Here is a 19,432-nt window from a genome sequence, read left to right on the forward strand (position 1 = left end):
TTCATCAAGTTAGTCCGTACAAGTCAGCCATGCTGCTCATGTTTATAAATTATTGAGTTGACCAAATAGATTCTAAATATTTTCCTTAAATAGTACTTCATGTAAACAATCATCTCATTTATTATGACTACTCCAGGACACTCAAATGTTGCGGGGTTTCTCAGGGTCTTTAAGATAGGCCACAGTAACAGTTTCCTTTATTAATCTGTATTGTTAGGGACCTCAACAGTATCTATGTCAACCCGTGATTTAACACCGGCAGGCGATTGCCAATTCCCATCTGTTCTCTCCAGCTGCAGCGGGAGGGGTGTGGCGGTGGCCGGGGAGGCGTTGATGGGAGAACTCACGTAAAACAGTCCAAACAGGGCGGAGAGAGAATATTAAATGGGTCTCTTCAACCACTCTAACTTCTCGCCAGAAAAAGGAATAATTAAATATTAAGTAACGTGACCCCGCCTCGTCAAGACACTTCATTGGAAAGTTAACGGGAGCACACAGAAGCAAACCCCGCCTATTCCCACAAGACGCTGCGCTCTCCCCGCTCCCCCAAATCTCAGCTGCCTGCTCGCGAACAATGTAGCATCAACATAATGGGATTTAGAGAGTGTGTTGGATAGAATTGTTGGTGCTCTTTTTTTCTTCATCAGATTTTGTCATCGTTTTTCTTTTAAATCTAAACTCTGGACATTTTTTTTTTGTTCTCTCTGGAATGAACCGTTTTGTTTCTGAATGAAGTAAGTGTCATTCTAATTTAAACTTAGAAACTGTGTTTTCTAATATTGGCTTGATGAGCATTAAAGTATTAAATCGTTTTCCGAATGGCGTGTGCATAATATCGTTTAATTGAATATTTTCATTTTTGAGTGACACAAGTCGTGCTAAAATAATCTATTAGTTGCGGTCAATTCTATTGTGTTGCCAATCATGAACACGATAAAGTGATTACACCTTCATGGCAAGAGACTATTATGTCCACATGGTTCGGTTGCATGAAACCGCTTTCTGCGTCTTAGTTGACACTATTGTCTAAAAGTGAAGTTCTGAGGATCACTTGAATCCGAATATTACTTGCGAGAATCATGCAGGCAGTGGAATGTCATAAATATAGGCAGCACTTTCTCCATCCTCACATTGTTTGGTGGAAAGGATATAGTGACAGTTTGCATACTTTGTGACCAACTGTCGTATTTCTTTCCCCACGTCTGTATTTTAAAACACCTCTTTTTTAGAGAGCTCTCAGGGGATAGGTTTGCTTTGACAATGTGGCCCAGTAATCTAGCTTCAGGCTATAACAGATGGACTAGGTGACCAGGGAAATGTGTTGTTTTAATCGGTAGAAGTCATCTGTAAAACTGTGCCACACGTTTAGCTGGAATACTGAATTAATCTTTAAATCTGACATGGGCTGAAGTACTTTTGAGTTTTCTATGTAGGCTATTGTAAAAGTTCTAACATGTATGTCTTGATTTCAGACATGCATCTTTTTCTATAATGTCTTTCTTGATTTTAGACAGCCATCTTTTTGTTCATGTCTGTCTTGGTTTTGTGTCATGTCAGTTCAGAGTTTTGCGTTGAAACTACACAGTAAATCCCTGAAAATATGAGCATGACATTGTGAAACTGTTCAGCAGTGTCAGCCTACATATAATATTAATGCAGTACACACACGTACTGGAGAGCATAATTATGCACCTGTTAAAAAGGATAGCCGAGAAATAATTCCCCCACTGGGCCTACAGTATGTTAATTATTAGATAACTGCAGAAGCAGTCAGAGTATTGTAAAGGCACCACTTTGTTCCTACCCCTCCCCAGTCTGGATCAGACACTTTAGAGACAGTCCTGTCATCCTTTTTCAGATACACACTCTCACTCCCTCTTTCCCCCTCCCTCCAACCAGCTTTCTCTTCTCTCTTTGTATCCATCTCCCTCTTTCTCCCTCTTTCTCCCTCTTTCTCCCTCTTTCTCCCTCTTTCTGACTGTCTCCCCCTCTTCTCCCATGTTGCACATTCCTGAAGGTAGAACAGAACCTTCTCTTTTTCCTCTTCTCTCCCTTTCGCCGTCTCTCCCTCCCTCTCCATTGTCTCTGTGCACCTTCTACTTCTCTCCCTCCCTCCCTCCTTCCCCAGGGGTGGGAGCGAGCGACCAAGCTCCTCACCGTGTACTCTGCATACAGAGGTGTCGTTTGCCGCTCGCGCCGCTGACACGCTACTTATTGTTCTCCACGCTCGTAAACCAACACAAACATGTTTTTTTTTTCTTCTTCTTCAGTTTTTCATTCTTTTAGATTAGAGTAGTTTGAATTCACACCCCTCTTGTTCCCTCCACATTCTCTCGCACCCTTCAAAGAGGAGTTAATCTTGTAAAAACGCACGTCGTCTCATAAACACTTTGGGGAGCTTTTCAACTCGGCGCTCTCAAGCTCATTACCAACTAGCTGGCAGGCAGGGAGAGGGAGGGAGGGATGCAGGCGGGCAGGGAGACAGACTGGCAGGAGGGCAGGGAGACAGGGGGATAGGTGGGCAGGGAGAGAGAGAGGGAGGGAGGGATGCAGGCGGGCAGGGAGACAGACTGGCGGGGAGACATGGAAAGGGGTGCGTAGGGAGCAAGACAGGCTGTTGGGCAGTGCCTTGTTGCCAGAGTGAGTAAGACTGAACTTCCTCAACACTTACTATCCAGTCAACATTTGGACAGGTAACCATCATACCTCCACAGGGGCCCTGTGGACCCCAGTCCTCCGGGTCCAGTCCTGCCAGGGCATGTCATTAGAAAACACTGATGTGTGTCTCATTACAAAGCACAGCTGAAACACCTGCAGCAGCTACTGCGTGGACAGTGATTAGCATACTGGCATGTAATGTATGCGTGTGCATGTTTGTGTGTGTGTGTGGACATGTGTGTGCAAGTACTCAAGCATATGTGTGTGTGTGTGTGTAAGTACTTGAGCGAGTGTGCGCGCGTGTGCTCACTGGATGTGCGTGGGATAAGTGTGAACACGGCTGCCAGTGTGAATGTGTGCGGGGGGGGGGGGGGGGGAGGTGAGGACCATTCTAGATATCACTGGTAATGCCTCCACATCACTGGGAACAACTCCAACTCTCTCAATATGAAAGAGACAGAAACATGAGGTTCACCGCTTTACTATTAATGAGTCTAATCATTAGTATTCACTGATGATGATCTGGACATTAGCCAACTGTAGCCCTGCTACTGGGAGCACACACTGGGAGCACACACTGGGAGCTACTGTTACTGTATTTCCCCTCAAATCATCCAAAATGAGAAAAAGGAACAAGAGATTCTTTGTGTGTGTGTCTGTGCCCATGTGCCAGGCTGCCAGTGCGTGCGTGTGTTTGTTTGTGTGTCCCAGTGTGCTCATCATAGCTCATTAGAGAGAGGGAGAGGGGGAGAGATGCCGTTTTGTATATTTGGAGTCTTGATGATTAGACACAGGGTCTACAACAGACTCTGGAGAGAGGGCTTGATCACGCTGAAATGAGTTTCTTCTCTGACACACGGACACTCAGTCACACACACACACAGACCTGCACACACACTAATCCTGCAGGAGTGACAGCGTGCAGTGTGGTGTTAACCCACCTCTCCCAGCCACACAGACATGCTTGTCACACGCCCTGATGATATCAAACATCGCCTATCTGTGAAATGCACTGGAAATATGCATGAGCTCAATAGGGGGGTGGGGGGTGCAGTTAGGATCAGACGGAGAAAGAGAGAGAGAGAGAGAGAGATGGAGGAGGAGGAGGAGGAGGGGGAGGATGGGGATAGGGGAAGAAAGAGGGGGGAAATATAGAAATGAGACAAAAACAAAGAAAGGAATAAAGAAGCAGAGAGCACTGCCTGAGAGGGAAGGCGTTTGTTTCTTTGTCAACAGAGTCTGACTTTAACAGCACTGAGCCACAGTACTCCTGAGCTGTTGTTGAAATATTCAGGAGGCTACATTGCTAATCGCTTCGTTTTGTGTCTCTCACTCGTTCTCTCCTGCCTGTTGTTCAAAGATTCCTCACGCCCCTCGCATTTTCTGCTTTCTTTTCTCTTTTTTTTTCTCCCTTAATTTTCTCATGCATCCCTTTTCCCCTCCCTCCCGTTTTGTCCTCATTTCTCAGCTCTTCCACCTGCACACACACACACACACACACACACACACACACACACACCACCACGCATACACACCTCCAAGTGTTGAGCATGTAAATGAACCCCCCACCCCTTTCCCAATCTTTTCGTTGAACACATTGAGGTGGTGATTAAAACTCAGTGTACCTCAGGCACACGCACACTGTTTCACACTCTCGCTCTCTCACATGCTGGCGCACGCACGCTAGTTTGAACACACACTGATACCCACGCTCACTCGCGCACGCACACACACGCTGCCGTACCCCCGATCATTCCCAGGCCCATGAACAACAGTGGTATGACACTCCCAGGCTGCATCAAAGACAATAGCAAATCCAGCCGGTGTTGTTCATAACAGCCAGCAAACCTGAAGCAGCCCGCCAGCCAAAAGCAGCCCGTCAGAAGCTTCCCGTGGCACAGCATGCAAGCAAGCCAGTGAAACAGACAGTTAGCTAGCCAGCAGCCCACTGGTCAGATAGCACTGTATAGCCAGCCAGCTAGCTGTAATAACCTTGGTGGACTGCCAGTAGGAATGTGTCCCTCCAGCTCCAGCTGCAGACGGGCCAGCAGGGTAGAGAAGCAGCTACTGTCTTTGTGTCTCCTGTCTCCTCATGCGGGCGCTGGTGCTACTTGTTTTGGAGCGCTAACAGGAAGACCACATCAGGCTGGTTCTGTGGTAAAGCGGCGGTGGCGGTGGTTCAGTGAGTGTTCATGCCGTCGTCGTCAGCTCTATGCCCCCGTCAGCACGTGCCATGGTGGCAGCAGCATCCACCCTTATGCACCCCCCCCCCCCCCCCCCCCATCCCCACCCCCGTGCCACCTTTGTGATGCTCTGGGGGCACCCCCCCCGTGTGTCATTGTGGTCGTGCTTTACCATTTCTTGCGCTTTCCCTCTTTCTATATTCCCTTTCAGTTTTTTTTTCCTCTCTGTTTTTCATTCTCTATTTTATTCTTTCTCCCTCTCTCTCTTTCTCTCTCTCTCTCTACCTTAATCCCAAGACAAAAGGGCCACAGAGAGTCTGTGGAATCTTCCGTGAGCATTCTTAACAAGCGTAACATTCTATCACTGACCAGAAATGTGGAATAATACTCATAGCAGCAGGGATCCAGCACCTCAGGCCCAGGCCTCGTCTGAGCCCCTCTCTACCCTAGCCCCTTTCTCCCCCAGCCCCTCTCTACCCCAGCCCCAGCCCCTCTCTACCACAGCCCCTCTCTCCCCTAGCCCCAGCCCCTCTCTACCCCAGCCCCTTTCTCCCCTAGCCCCAGCCCCTCTCTCCCCTAGCCCCAGCCCCTCTCTCCCCTAGCCCCAGCCCCAGCTCAAACTCCAGCTCTAGCTGTAGCCCCTCTCCATCCCACCTTAACCTCCCTCCCCTATCAGCCTCAGCTCTTGCGTGTCTTCCTCACCCCTCCCCAGTCCCTCCCTCCCTAGTCCCTCCCTCCCCAGTCCCTCTCTCCCCAGTCCCTCCCTCCCTCCTCCAGCCCCAGCCAGGGGCTCCAGCACCAGGTGGTCTGTCTGTCAGTGCTGCTGCTGCCCACCACAGCACGTACACAGGACATGTAGACACATCTGTGTGTCCACGGAGGACTGTTAGCAGGGACATGACTAACGTGGCCATTTGGGTGATCTTGATACACATCCTGATCCCATGTTAGGCTCACCTTTTTGTTTCCCATTCTCATGGTAACATGGTCAAAGTGAAGGGAATTCCCAGTCAGACACAGCTCCACAGCCCAGCCCCAGACACAGCTCCACAGCCCAGCCCCAGACACAGCTCCATAGCCCAGCCCCAGACACAGCTCCACAGCCCAGCCCCAGACACAGCTCCATAACCCAGACACAGCTCCACAGCCCAGCCCCAGACACAGCTCCACAGCCCAGCCCCAGACACAGCTCCATAACCCAGCCCCAGACACAGCTCCACAGCCCAGCCCCAGACACAGCTCCACAGCCCAGCCCCAGACACAGCTCCATAACCCAGCCCCAGGCACAGCTCCACAGCCCAGCCCCAGACACAGCTCCATAACCCAGCCCCAGACCCAGCTCCACAGCCCAGCCCCAGACAGACCAGAGGAAAGCAGTCTGTCATAAAACAGCAGGGTTGGACGATCAGGGCTTCCTGAATCCAGTTACCACTCTCTGGGTGTGGTTCTCTGTCTGAGCGTGTGTGTGTCTGAGCGTCGCATACGCCTCTACGTGTGTCTTTGTGTGTGTGTGTGTGTGTGTGTGTGTTTCTGTCTGTCTTCCTGTCTGCATTTGTAGGTTTGTGCTCCCAAGGCGCATGTGTGTATTTAACACCTTCAAAGGACTTATTAATCTGCTTCAACATGAGTGCTGCTTCCTTTGTGTGGTGGCCTTCAGCTTCTTGTTTGTCGCTATGAGTGTGTGTACCTGTGTCTGTCTGTCTGTGTGTGTGTGTGTGTGTTTTTCTTTCTCTCAAACAATTTCATCCATGACTCTGTCTGGGACTTGGTTTATTTAATGCCTAGAATTTGACTGTGTGTGTGTATTCAGGGCTAAGGGTGTGAACAGTCTTACTATAATTGTGGCCGAGGTTGTTTGTGGTTGTAATGTGTGGAATTCTAACAGGATAGAGAGGGAGAGCACTGCTACCATGGCGATGGGGGGATGGGGTTAGAAGAAGAGCAAGAGAGTATGTCGGGGTTGACACTTGACTTGAAAGGAGGGGTAAGAAAGAAAGAAGGAGATGGTGAAGAAGGGGAGCAGGAATAGAGGCAGCGAGGGTGGAAGGGGGGAGACGGACAGGAACAGGAAAGGGAGAGCGACAGAAAGAAGGATGGAGAGAGGAATGAAGAAGTGATAAGAGACAGGGAGAGGGAGCGTGCGACAGAAAGAGACAGTTGAGAGGATTTGCTGCTTCTGTATAATCCAGTCTGTGTTTGGGGTCCCGTTGTGCTCTGTTAGCTCTGGATGACTGTCTCTTGCTCCCTCTCTCTCTCTCTCTCTCTCTCTCTCTCTCTCTCTCTCTCTCTGTCTCTCTCAATCTCTGTGTCTCTGTGTCTCTCTCTGTGTCTCTCTGTGTGTCTCTGTGTGTCTCTGTGTCTCTCTGTGTCTCTCTCTGTCTCTGTCTCTGTCTGTCTCTCTCTCCTCTCTCTCTCTCTCTCTCTCTCTCTCTCTCTCTCTCTCTCTCTCTCTCTGTCCTCTTCACACCAAGGACGCACAGCTGCTCTGTCACTCACTAGAGCTTTTCTGCTCTTCTCCTTTTCCCCATCTCTCACGTTCTTCTCTTCTCATGTTCTCCCTCCCTCCACCCCACCTTCCTCATCCCCTCTGTTTTACTTCCATCTTTTTTCCTTTTTCCCTCCTCCTCCTCCTCCTTCCTTCACTTTATTTCACCCCTCTCTCTCTGCAGGACTCTTATTACCATTAGAGAGAAGGTCTTGGCCCCCCAAGGCAGCAGAAGAGAAAGGCTGTTTAGACACCCGTACTCCCTACTCTGCCCTGGTCTCCTGTCCAACATCACACTGCTATCCAGCCCGCCTTGTCGCTGGGTTCCCAAGCAGAATGACAGACCACCTTCTGTGGAGCTTTTCCATTTGGACGTTTTCCCACAGAGAGAGGAGCAGAGAGGGAGACAAGGGGGAGAATGTTGGGGCCGCGTTTCCAGCCGTACCTCAGAGTACTTTGTGAAATACTTTCCTTCATCTCCCTGTGCATGCTTGATCTTCTGTAACACAATGGAGCCAGTGGGCTGTTCCCAGATAAACAAACCCCATCCACAGCAAGCATTACAGAAAATCGAAAGGTCTGTTTGGAACCCGGCAATCTCCCCTTCCAACACCCAGCACCTCATCACAGTGTTAACCTGAGAGCCCCAGCACAGCTGCACCGTGCTGACTGATCCTTCAACCCCCTGCTGGTGTCATTCACCAGCCAGTAACTCGGCCCTGCCCTTCACATCCCATAATGCTCCAGTTGCCGTGACTGCAGGGTTGCGGGTGTGCGCCTCAGAACCCCCTCTCCCACATTGAGGCTCATCTCTGTGGTGCATCAGAAAGCATACGTGATTACACGCTGCAGACCACAGCCCTGCACACATCTCCTGTCCCCCTGATACCAGGCCCTGGTGCTGATAGGCTACTGTAGTTCTCCCTCTATCACACAGGCAGCATGTAAACTGCTCCTTGGCCGGCCACATAATTGAATTTTGACTTTAATCTCAACAAGCGCAGCAAACTGTCCTCTCTAACTAGTTGAGGCTGACGGGGAGGGTCTTTTGAAGGTGGAGCTGGTCTGTGGAGAGGAGATGAGATGTTCTGCATACTGATCATCTAGGCTGGCTATCGCTCCTCTGTGCTGCTCTTTCATATCCCCATCCAGGCAACACAGCCCCTAGATGTCTCGCTGCTACGGCAACATACATTAAAGATGAATCTCTCCCTCTTTCGCTCTCTTTTTCGTTCTTTCTTGCCCTCCGCCTCTCCCTTCACCGCCCCCCCCCGCCCCCCGATCTGTTGCTCAGTTTGACTATACCCTCTGTATGACTCTCCATCTCTCTCTTTCACTCCCCCCCCCCCCCACACCCTCTCTCTCTAAACATCACATCTTGTCAGTTCAGTAGCTTTTTAACATGAAAAGATATTCAACAAACTAGCTTGCAGTATGCAGATGTGGGCTTGGGGTGTGAGGTATATTCAGAAGGCTGAGAGAGAGGGGGAAGGAAGGAGCAGAGAGATGTGGTGGAGACGCTGCCCTCCCGAGACCGCGTCAACAAAAGGAGCTCTATGAAGTCATGCTCCTGTAATGTTATCGTGAAAACGAGAAGTGGTTCTTGTGACAATGACTGTTCAAAAAACATGCAGTCTGTCTGGGTCTGTCCGAAAACACATCGTAGGTTCGTTCACCCTGTTGGTATTGCTGGCTGAAGGAGATTCAAGGTTGGCTGGACTAGAACCAGTGCTGTCCCAGTGAGGTACATTCGTATCCAGGGTTAGGGCTAGTCCGGGGCTAAACTCCTTGTACTTTAGTCAATGTAGGACATGCAAAAGCAACATGTTAGAGAGAATCTGATAGGGTTGTCTAACATGGGACTGGAAATGCCATGGAGCAACCCCCAGAACTTGTGTGTGTGCTGAGGTGTATCTTAGGGCTACGTGGGGAGCTGGGGGCTCTTTGAAGAACAAAAGCTTGTGTTTGAAGCCCTGAAGTCTTTGTAATGTTCTGTTGTGTGATGTGATGTGCTCTAGTGGATATTCTCCACTACTGTGATGCGGTGGGTTTGAATTCCTTTTTAACTCACTTTTTTTGTCCTGGGTCTCCTTTTTATTTTTCCTCCTTCTCGCCTCTCCTCGCCTCACTCACCTCTGCTCCCTGCCCCTCTCCTCCCACCTTTATCTCTCTGTCTCTGTCTCTCTCTCTCTCTCTCTGTCTCTCTCTCTCTGTCTCTCTCTCTCTTTCCCCTCTCTCTCCAGCAGGTAAGGGGGGTGCCATGCCAGCTGCTGCCTCCCCACTGCTCCCCTCCGCCATCCGGTGGTGGCCCCTGGTACTTCTGCTGCCCTGCTTGACCCATTCAGACCCAGCCAGCCTCCCTTCTGTCCCGGACCCAGCCCCAGCTCCAGGCCTAGCCCTTCCCTCCCTCTCCCTGAATGGAGCCCCCCTCAGCCACCTGGTCCAGGACCCCAGCTCAGGGCAGCTGTATGTGGGGGGAGTCAACTCTCTCTACCACCTTTCTCCAGAGCTCCAGGTGCTCTCCCAGAGCCAGACGGGGCCCAGGCTAGACAGCCCTGAGTGTCTGCCCCCCATCATCTCCCAGGAGTGCCCCTCTGCCCGGGTCACAGACAACACCAACAAGATCCTGCTGATGGAGCCGGGGCTTCCGGAGGAGTCCGGGGGCAGCCTCATCGTCTGCGGCTCGGTGTTCCAGGGCATCTGCGATAAGAGGAGTCTGGCTAACGTGTCGGAGATCCTCTATCAGACCAGCAACCCCGTGGACACGCAGTACGTCGCCGCTAACGACCCGCGCGTGTCCACCGTCGCCGTGGCGATCCAGCAGAAGGGTTTGCGCCTCATGCTGGTGGGACGGGGCTACACCAGCAAAGGCCCCGGCGACATCCCGCCAATCACCACGCGCCGCCTCACTCCCTCGGCCAATCCGCCGCGGCGGGCCTTTTCCCAAGAGGAGGAGCTGGGAAAGCTCGTCGTCGGGAGCTACTCCGAGTACAACAACCACTTTGTCTCCGCCCTCTATCACCGCGACTACGTCTACTTCCTGTTCTCGAGGCGGGACATGTGGCACAAGAAGGAGTACCGGACGTACGTGTCGCGGCTGTGCGTCGCCGACCGCAGCTTCTACTCCTACGTGGAGGTCCCTCTGCTCTGCGACGCACACAACCTGGCGCAGGGGGCGTGGCTGGGCTCCCACCAGGGCAAGCCCACCCTGTTCGTCGCCATGGCTACCGGCCACGCATCCACGCCCACCCCGACGGGTCGCTCGGCGCTGTGCGTTTACGGGATGGAGGAGCTGGACGCGGCGCTGAGGACCGCCCAGGAGCTGTGCTACACCGAGGGGGGGCGGGGCCCCAGCGGCCAGGACGAGGCCTACATCGAGTACGCCGTGTCCTCCAAGTGTCTGCAGCTGCCCAAGGTAACACGCCACATCACAGCTCCGTGTCCAGAGGGGCGCGTTTGGTTCGCGTGTCCGGAATCGGTGTAAACCAACATGTTGATGTGCTGTGATCGTGTAATGGCCCTTATCAGTCTGCTGGATGTCCAGCTATACACAGTGGGGGTTGTTGTTCATGTCAGTGGGTCATAGTGAAGGTCCAGGAGTAGAGAGATGAATCCTCTGTAATCTGTCATCTGACACAGCTCCTCTGACCCACTTCCTGCCCTGTTCTCTCTTGTCCTCTCCAGTCCTGTCCTGTAATGTCCTGTACTTAACTGTCCTGTGCTTAACTGTCCTGTACTCTCCTGAAATGTCCTGTTATGTACCGGACTCCCAGTCCTGTTCTGTAATATCCACTCCCCACTTTTCTCCCCTCCTCTCTTGTTTCTTATCTTCCTTTCAAAAGGTTTCATGTTAATAAGAAGGTTTGGCTATTTCATGTTTCTAGATGAGTGTATTTTTAGTGATCAGTTTAGTCATGGGTCTGACTATGCCGATGTGACACAACAGGCTGCTGACTGTAGGAACACCAAAAGCACAAGGGGAATGTGGATTGTGCTTTGACCCTTGTTGCTAATGTCTTGCAGTGTTATGTATTTATGACCCTTGGTGGATGACAATAGGCATTTGACCTGTGACCCCTGAGACTACACCTCAATCAACACCCACCCTGGCTACATAGCCCTCTCTCTGCTTGACAAGGGCTGGCAGGAAGGAGTTACAGGCACACAAATTAACACTTTATCTGAAGCCCTGAAACCCCGGGCCAAGTGAAACTAACATTCCTTACGTGACTAATGTGTACGCAACCTTCCCTGGAAGAGACACAGGTCTGACACAGCACGCACTTTCTACTTATCTGCCTGCAACAACAGAACAACACTTAGTTGGTCACCCACAGAACGGGGGTGCACAGTGTTGCCTAACCCTGGCCTAACTACAGCAGTGTTTGTCCTGCCGTTGAACTGTTGGGGAACCATTTATTACTGTAATCCGGCTATAGTGTCAATAACAGCTTACACGCACCTTCACAGGCTGTGTGTGTGTGGGGGTGTGTGTGTGTGTGTGTGGGTGTGTGTGTGTGACTGTCCTCCCTCTGCTCCTAACAGGTGGTGTCTAGAATAAGACCAGACAGCCACTGAACATTCAGCCTAACTCGTGTCTATGTTTGTGACTCTGTGTTTTTGATGTAAGTCTATGTCTCTGTATGTACTTGTGTCAGTGTATACCTACTGTGTGTGTGTGTGTGTGTCTGTGTGTGTGCGCTCTAGTCTAGAATGTGTGCTGTGTTTCCACTCTGTAAGCAGGAAGTGGTAGAGATGGTAGGGTTGCGCCGTAGATACTGCACACCTCAAAACTCATTCTGAGACTGACCTAGGCAGTCTGCCGCGAGACCGGATGTCAGTGAGGCAGACTGGGAAGTCCCTTAAAACTGCTGTTGAAAGTTTAAAAAAAACTGTTATCATGTGGCATGCAACAAACCTTTTCATCGGGTCTCTATTAAGTAATCCATTACAATGATAATGCAGCATTTCTATAGTTACTAAATTGGAATATGAGGTCAATGAAACGCACCTTAAATACTTTTAAATATTGTATCCATCGTATGACCTTTGAGCTGTAACGCCAGCAGCTCTGACTCGTGTATGACAACAGTGTATGACAACAGATGAGGAGATATTCTGTGCCATGTCATCATCGCCATAAAACCTATCTTCAGATCTGTGGCGCTTCAGACCACAGCTGTCTCCATGGCAGCCACAGCTGCTAGATATTCTGGTCTATTCTCCACCTGCTGGCTGACATGTGTCATTACATCTGTGGTTTCTGGGGGCCAGAGAACTGGGCTGTGGGGGTCTAGATTGGTTGTGTCAGTTTATGACGTCAGTTTATGGTCATGTTGGCTGTCAGAGTATTTCTGGTGGCCTGGCCTGTCCTCTCCTGGACGCTTAGAACCAGCTGCTAGGGTAAACTGCCTGGCATGGGGTACGGCAGGGGAAGGGGAAACTATTCACCATCAATATAGCAGTTCTTCGAAGAAGATAAAAAAAAAAGACTATTTATCTTCTGTAGTTTTTACTCTTAAATGGCTGTGATAACAGCACCTGGTGAAAACTTCTTCCAAGGATGGCTGGCTTACTGGGGAGTAAGGGTGGGTATTGAGGACTGTGTGTGTGTGTGTGTGCGCGCGCGCCTACCTCTCACGTCCCTCATCCTTTCAGGACTCCCTGGATGAGTATCCATGTGGAGGAGAACACACCCCCAACCCCATCGCCAGCACCGTACCCCTCAAGGCCACGCCCACCATCGTCAGGACCACCCAGCTCACCGCTGTCACCACGGCAACCGAGGCGGGGCACACTATCGCCTTACTCGGGGACAAGAAGGGAGAGCTACACAAGGTAGACAGATGGGCGCCATCTTGGATGCAAACACCAAGGATCAAACCCTTTTTTAATGACTATCTTGGCTGTTGTCTTTATATCTATAATGATCACACTAAGCATACACTGGAGGTAAGCCACAAGCAAAGGGAATGCAAACGTCTGAATTTTAGACACCATGTTGCTGCCTGCCTGTCTGTCTGTCTGTCCCCCATACAGTCTAAGCCTATTCTGGAAGCTCTTTCAGTGGAGAATGTACCATGACGTAATTCAATATCTTAGTACTTAAGTGTTTGAGGGAGAAAGTGAGATATAGAGAAAGATAATTAGTTCAGGATGAGGTCTATTTTTAAAGCCGGTTTCAGCTGGTCAGGATTAGGCCGAGTTTTGTAACTAAAGGCCCCCAGCTAAGATGACGTCCTCGAGATAGATCTGAACGCTTTCTCAACAGTGTGGCGCTTGGTCTCATGCTAGCAGGGGAAGCATGTGTGGAATGCTGCCTGTGACATGTAAGAGCATGGGGCTGAGACCTGAGACCTGCTGCTCTCTTCTGAGCCTGGGAGAGACTTCTCCATCTCTCCTATCTCTCTGTTCTCTGCCACAGCCTCCCTCCCTCCCTCCCTCCCTCCCTCCTCTCTCTCTCTCTCTCTCTCTCTCTCTCTCTCTCTCTCTCTCTCTCTCTCTCTCTCTCTCTCTCTCTCTCTCTCTCTCTCTCTCTCTCTCTCTCTCTCTCTCTCGGTCTCTCTTTTTCTCTCTCTCCCCCTCCGCCCTCTGTTATCGCCCGCCTAGATAAAATAGAACGATAAGAGAGTGCTGTCTATCTTAGTGGCTAACAGCAAACCCCAGCCAGTCAGCATTCCCCCAGTCTCAGCAGGCAGAGTGTCCTTCCCCCCAGAGCCCAGTAGCTAGCCACTGTTCTCAACACCCTTACAGCGTGAGAAAACACCACTAATCTCTACTGACTGCAAGCGTCGGAAAACAGCTAAGCTGAGCTAGAGGCGTGCTTGTTGAACAAGAATTATGGAAATGAAAACCTAGATAAACCCGATCACACACTCGCACGTCTGCTGTTTAGGGCTGCTTCATGTTTCTAACAGCATTAAAGGTAGACGGCTGCCCTGGCTCTGCAGGCTAGAGATGTGACTGTACCCCGTGCATTGGATTCTTGTTGTTAATATGTAAATTGTGTTGTTGTTATGAGGATGATGACTCCAAATTGCCTTTGGCTTTTGTGGGGTGTGTTGCACACAAGCTGTGCTTGGCTGGCTGGCTGCCACCCCCCCACCCCCGCCCCCTCCACACACACACACACACACACAGGTTGGTTGGGGTTAATCAGGTCTGCAGGGGAGTGGATCGCATGGCAGCAAGCCTGTGCCCCGAGGCCTGGAGAGGAAGCAAGGGAGTTACCCTCCCACTGCTGATTGGTTATCGTTTCCCCAAGTGCACTGTGGGAAGGTTGTGAAAGATAGCGCATCGGGGGGCTGGTGCTGGAGCTTGTTTGGTATGCTATGAAAGAGGAACACGAGTCAGCCAATCACAGAGCTCTTGTTTACATCCCCAGGTCTCCAGGTTACAATCAGAACTTTTTACACACACACACATTGATATGGAGGCTGAGTTCTCCCAGGTTTGAGTTGTGTGTCTGTGTGCTTCAGGTGTTGGTGAGGCCAGACGGATCGGGCCAGCTGTACAGCACAGTAACAGTGGACCGGGACAGTCCTGTCAACGCTGACCTTCTATTGGACAAGACTGGAGAGCATGTGTTTGTTCTCACCCACAGCAAGGTAGGTACCAGCACCCTCCACTCTCAACGCACTCATTTGTTCGTTCATTCACAAACCTTTTTTTTGTTTTTTTACAAGTACCAAGCAACAGCATCAGGCCTCAGCATTCCTGAACTGGAACCCGACCTCAGTTCAGCTGTGTTTCTAGATTCCCCCCAGAGATATACTGAGACATAAAGGCCCCAGTAAGCCTGCTGGAGCCTGTGGGCCAGACATCCCAGGGTCCTGTCATCATGTCAAACCTGTCAACTATAAACACAGATCGTTTGATAGTCAAATCCCCCCCCCCCCACATAGGCCTTGTCTGGGAGTCGGAGAGGCCAGTCATAATCCTTCCTGCCGTCTGCTATCTTATGAAGAGATCTGGAGAGTTACTGGAATGATGGAAGGAGGGTAGACTTACCGTGTGTGTGTCTTGTGTTTTCCTGCAGGTGACCAAGGTGCCAGTGTCTATGTGTGAGCAGCATTCAGACTGCCAGGCCTGCCTGTCAGACCGGGACCCTTACTGTGGCTGGTGTGTGCTGGAGGGCAGGTAGGCTAGTGTGTGTGTGTGTGTGTGTGTGTGTGTGTGTCTAATCCCCTTCTATATCATCTAGCCCTCAAACCCAGAGCTAGTTTTTACCACTAACAGGTATTGCCATATTTAGCCTCTCACAAAAAGAATCCTGTGGCATAGATACTCCTTCATGAGTGGAAAGATCAAACACAGATTGAGATGAATCCATGTCTCAGTTTCATGTTGTGTTCAATGTGCACACTACATATTTGATGTCTGTGTCTTCAGTGGCATGAAATCGCTGTGTTGTGTGACCCGTCCATCCACAGATGCTCTCGTAAAATGGAGTGCCAGCGCCACGCCCTGCCCAATCACTGGGTGTGGAGCTACGAGCCAGCCAATCGCTGTGTATCTGTGCAGAGCCTGAAGCCAGCCAACCAGAACAGAGATGAACAAACGCAGGTGTGTGTCACTTCCTGGTCTTCTGGAAGGAATGTTCCTCTGTGCCAGGTCTGAGTGGAGCCAGCATACCTGAGGAGAAGTCTGTCAGGCTCTCACTCCTCCCTCCATCTCTCCCAGGTGTCTCTGACGGTGGCCCAGCTTCCGGTGCTTTCCAAGGAGGAGTCTCTCTCCTGCTCCTTTGGAAGCCTCCCGGCCCAGCCTGCCGTTGTCAGCGGCAACCAGATCAACTGCCAGTCACCCGCACCCACGCTCCTCCCCCCCAGTCCACAGGGCAGAGGTAAGGCCTAGCTCCTAGATCAGGTTTCACACTGTGTTATTTCCATCACAGCTTCCAATTCCAAGTACAAAGAAGCCAATAAAACGTAACCCACCCGGATCATAATACCACCAGATCGGGTTCGTTTACACATGCTTTGGGAGCACTTGATTTCATTCTCTCAGTACAAAGCCACCTTTAGAACAGTCCCAAGAAGTGTCAGCCGTATGGTAAATCAGATCACACCTTAAATACTACCGTGAGCTGTCAGATGGATGGTATATGCGGCCCAGGTCTGGTTACCAGAGCACCTATTTATACTGCAGGCTTCCTGACCGGCCCAGCTGCCTGTTAGGGGAGACGCGCTGTGATGAATTGGTGTGGCGTGGGTGCAGACACGCTCACATGCAATCTGGCTCTGTGCCTCGGAAATAGAGAGCGGCGTTTGGAGATCCAAAACAAGGGGATCAGCTGTCCCTGCCCCAAAATACAATGAACAATAGTTCTGATGAGCTTGACACACGTGCCGAATGTAATTCTTAAAACAAGTGTTAAGCATTCTGATGATATGGTTCGTTTAAGCATTAAAGCACTGCCTTGGTTGAAGTCTCATGTCATACAGGCTGTCGGCGATGCCTCTCTGAGTTCTTGTGGGTTGACTTTCAAAGCAGAAGCCCTCTGCAGCAGAGAGCAGGTGTCCTCTCCACAGACACGCAGCTAAACGCTTCTCTAAGATGTGGTCTGTCTCCCTGTGAGGAACCAGCCCTGGGTGGCTCGCTGTGTCTTTATGTTCTCTTCCCCATTGTAGATCACGTGACCTTACGAGTGTCGCTGATGTTCGGTCAGGTGACCGTCTCTCACACCGACATGACCTTCTACGACTGCAAGGCTGTGGGACGGCTCAACACCACCTCCCCGTAAGCCACACACACACACACACACGTGCGCTCACACGGAGGATGAAAAGCCAGCTTTGAGCCTGTGTGTTGTCTGGGTGAGTGAGACGGGTCCCTGTGTTGCAGGTGCATGGCGTGTGTGGCCAGTCGCTGGCCCTGTAACTGGTGCTCTCTGGACCAGCTGTGCACACACAACCATACCTGCCCCACACAGCACATCATACACAATGCTATGGTGAGGCTCTCTTCAGGCATTTCAATGGTTTCATTTACACCTCATGAAAAGACATGTTGCACATCCAAAGACGTGAATGATAAAGTGCGTCATTTTTACGTGATTCCCTCGTCTGCCACTAGGAGGTGCTGTCTGTGCGACGGGGTCCGGAGGCGTGTCCGTGTGTGTGGTCCCTCCGGGGGTCTCCCCTGGTGCCCATGGGCTTCCCCACCCCGTTGGGCCTGCTGGGGAGGAACCTGGGACTGTTCCAGGTGGGGCTTTAGGTTCTGGAGGGGTCTAGGGAACATGGATGACAACATTCTCCTTAAATTTTTACTTTGAATGAATCCCATAGTCAGTTCAAAAGCTAAAATGCTTGTATATTTAGCTTTGCCTAAGCCACTCAAAATTGCCGTGTGTAGGATGAACAGGACTACGTGTGTGTGGTGGTCGTAGAAGGGTTGGAGTTCAACCTGTCGGCCACTCTGGAGAAGAGCCAAGATCCAAACACATACATCTTCACCTGCTCCCCTCACCAGGTAACCTGCTGCACAAACGCACAAACACACAAACACACACACAGTCAACACATAATGGCTAACTCTAATTCTGAAGCTGACCCTAACGTCTGTGTGTGTGTGTGTGTCCTTGCCCAGTTCCAGTACCAAGTAAAACAGCTGGAGTACTCTGCCCCCATCTTCCTGAGGAGGGGCTCCCTGCGTGTGGACTCCACCCCCAGCCTGAGACGTAAGCCCAAGCCCCTGGCCTGCTCCTCTCAAAGCCTTCTACCACACACTGCTGTGCGTGTGTGTGTGTGCTTGTATCCAGTACAGCTACATTACACTACATATGGTCAGTTCCTGCTACATGACAACACATTGTGTGTGTGTGTTTCCAGTGAAGCTGTACGACTGCTCCGCGGGCCAGTCCGACTGCAGCCAGTGCAGGGCGGTTCCACAGGAGTACGGCTGTGTGTGGTGTGTGGGGGCGGAGGCCCCCAGCTGTGTGTACAACCTCTCCTGCAGCTCCGCCCCCACTCTGACCTGCCCCCCACCACAGATCACGCAGGTAACGCCCACAACACCACGTGTGCCCGCTCAACGCAGCTCTGTGCATCGAGAGCCTTGGAGCTGAACGGATCCTACCGTGTGTGTGTGTCCAGGTGCTGCCGTTGACAGGACCTGTGGAGGGGGGTATCCTAGTGACCATCCAGGGCTCGAACCTGGGGGTCAAGCACCAGGATGTGGAGGAGGGGGTCAGTGTGGCGGGGGTCCGCTGCATCCCCCAGCAGCAGGCCTACCTCATCTCCACCAGGTACGGCCCCCTGCTCTCTCTCTCTCTCTCTGTCTTGGGGTGTGGATGGTTGTCTCTGACGCTGGCCCCGTGTCTGGCAGGATCGTGTGTGAGCTGCAGCCCAGCCCTCAGGAGAAAGGAGGACCCGTCATCGTCACCGTGGGACAGTCTGAGCCGGGCACGTCACTGCAGACCTTCACCTACCAGGTGGGACTGCACACACACGCACACACACAAACACCTTATCACAGTGAAAAGCAACGTGGGTATTCAACGTATGGTGTGGATTAGGCCTGTCATCATTGATTGTGCCTTTCCCTCCTTTGCCAGATAAATGTAGCAGTACTATGTTAATCAAGGTCCTTCTAGCTGAGTGTATCCTAACGTGTGTGTGTGTGTGTGTCAGAACCCCCAGCTGAAGAACATACTCCCTGACAAAGGGCCGCTAGCTGGAGGAACCACAGTGACCGTGCAGGGTAGCCGGTTGCTGACGGGACAGACCAGCGACCTGAAGGCTTACGTGGGCCTGCAGCCCTGCATGTACGGACCACATCCACACATACACCTCCTGTCTCTCAAACCACTCAATCCCTCTCAGCCTTCTCTCTTCCATCTGAAGTTCATCCTCCGCTCCTCCCCTCCTCTCTTCCAGTGTAGAGCAGGTGAATGACACCCAGCTGGTGTGTCGTACCAGCCCTGCCAACCAGACAGGTGAGAGGGCGGTCAAGGTGATGTTTGGAAAAGCCGAAAGGGCCGTGCCAAACGCGGTCTTCCGTTACCTCGACAACCCTGTCATCAGTGACGCCACGCCCTCTGAAAGCTTTTATGAGTAAGATGAACCAGCCCTGCTTCGTCCACACACACACACACATACACACACAC

At 51.4% G+C, this 19,432-nt stretch overlaps 1 protein-coding gene across 1 annotated transcript in view; it reads left to right on the forward strand.

Annotated features, from left to right (window-relative positions):
* The window catches only part of plxnb3 (plexin B3), a 42,722-nt gene that overhangs the window by 13,790 nt on the left and 9,500 nt on the right, over nucleotides 1-19,432 (forward strand). The window contains 16 exon segments of the mRNA XM_047039262.1: nucleotides 9,570-10,741; nucleotides 12,985-13,164; nucleotides 14,805-14,933; nucleotides 15,365-15,465; nucleotides 15,759-15,891; nucleotides 16,009-16,168; nucleotides 16,956-17,064; nucleotides 17,170-17,278; nucleotides 17,401-17,529; nucleotides 17,680-17,796; nucleotides 17,914-18,004; nucleotides 18,156-18,325; nucleotides 18,420-18,571; nucleotides 18,652-18,757; nucleotides 18,957-19,090; nucleotides 19,203-19,379. Coding sequence (XP_046895218.1) covers nucleotides 9,587-10,741; nucleotides 12,985-13,164; nucleotides 14,805-14,933; nucleotides 15,365-15,465; nucleotides 15,759-15,891; nucleotides 16,009-16,168; nucleotides 16,956-17,064; nucleotides 17,170-17,278; nucleotides 17,401-17,529; nucleotides 17,680-17,796; nucleotides 17,914-18,004; nucleotides 18,156-18,325; nucleotides 18,420-18,571; nucleotides 18,652-18,757; nucleotides 18,957-19,090; nucleotides 19,203-19,379 — 3,152 coding nt within the window. The 5' untranslated portion in view covers nucleotides 9,570-9,586.

Source organism: Hypomesus transpacificus, chromosome 18, assembly GCF_021917145.1.
Source record: "Hypomesus transpacificus isolate Combined female chromosome 18, fHypTra1, whole genome shotgun sequence".
NCBI lineage: Eukaryota > Metazoa > Chordata > Actinopteri > Osmeriformes > Osmeridae > Hypomesus > Hypomesus transpacificus.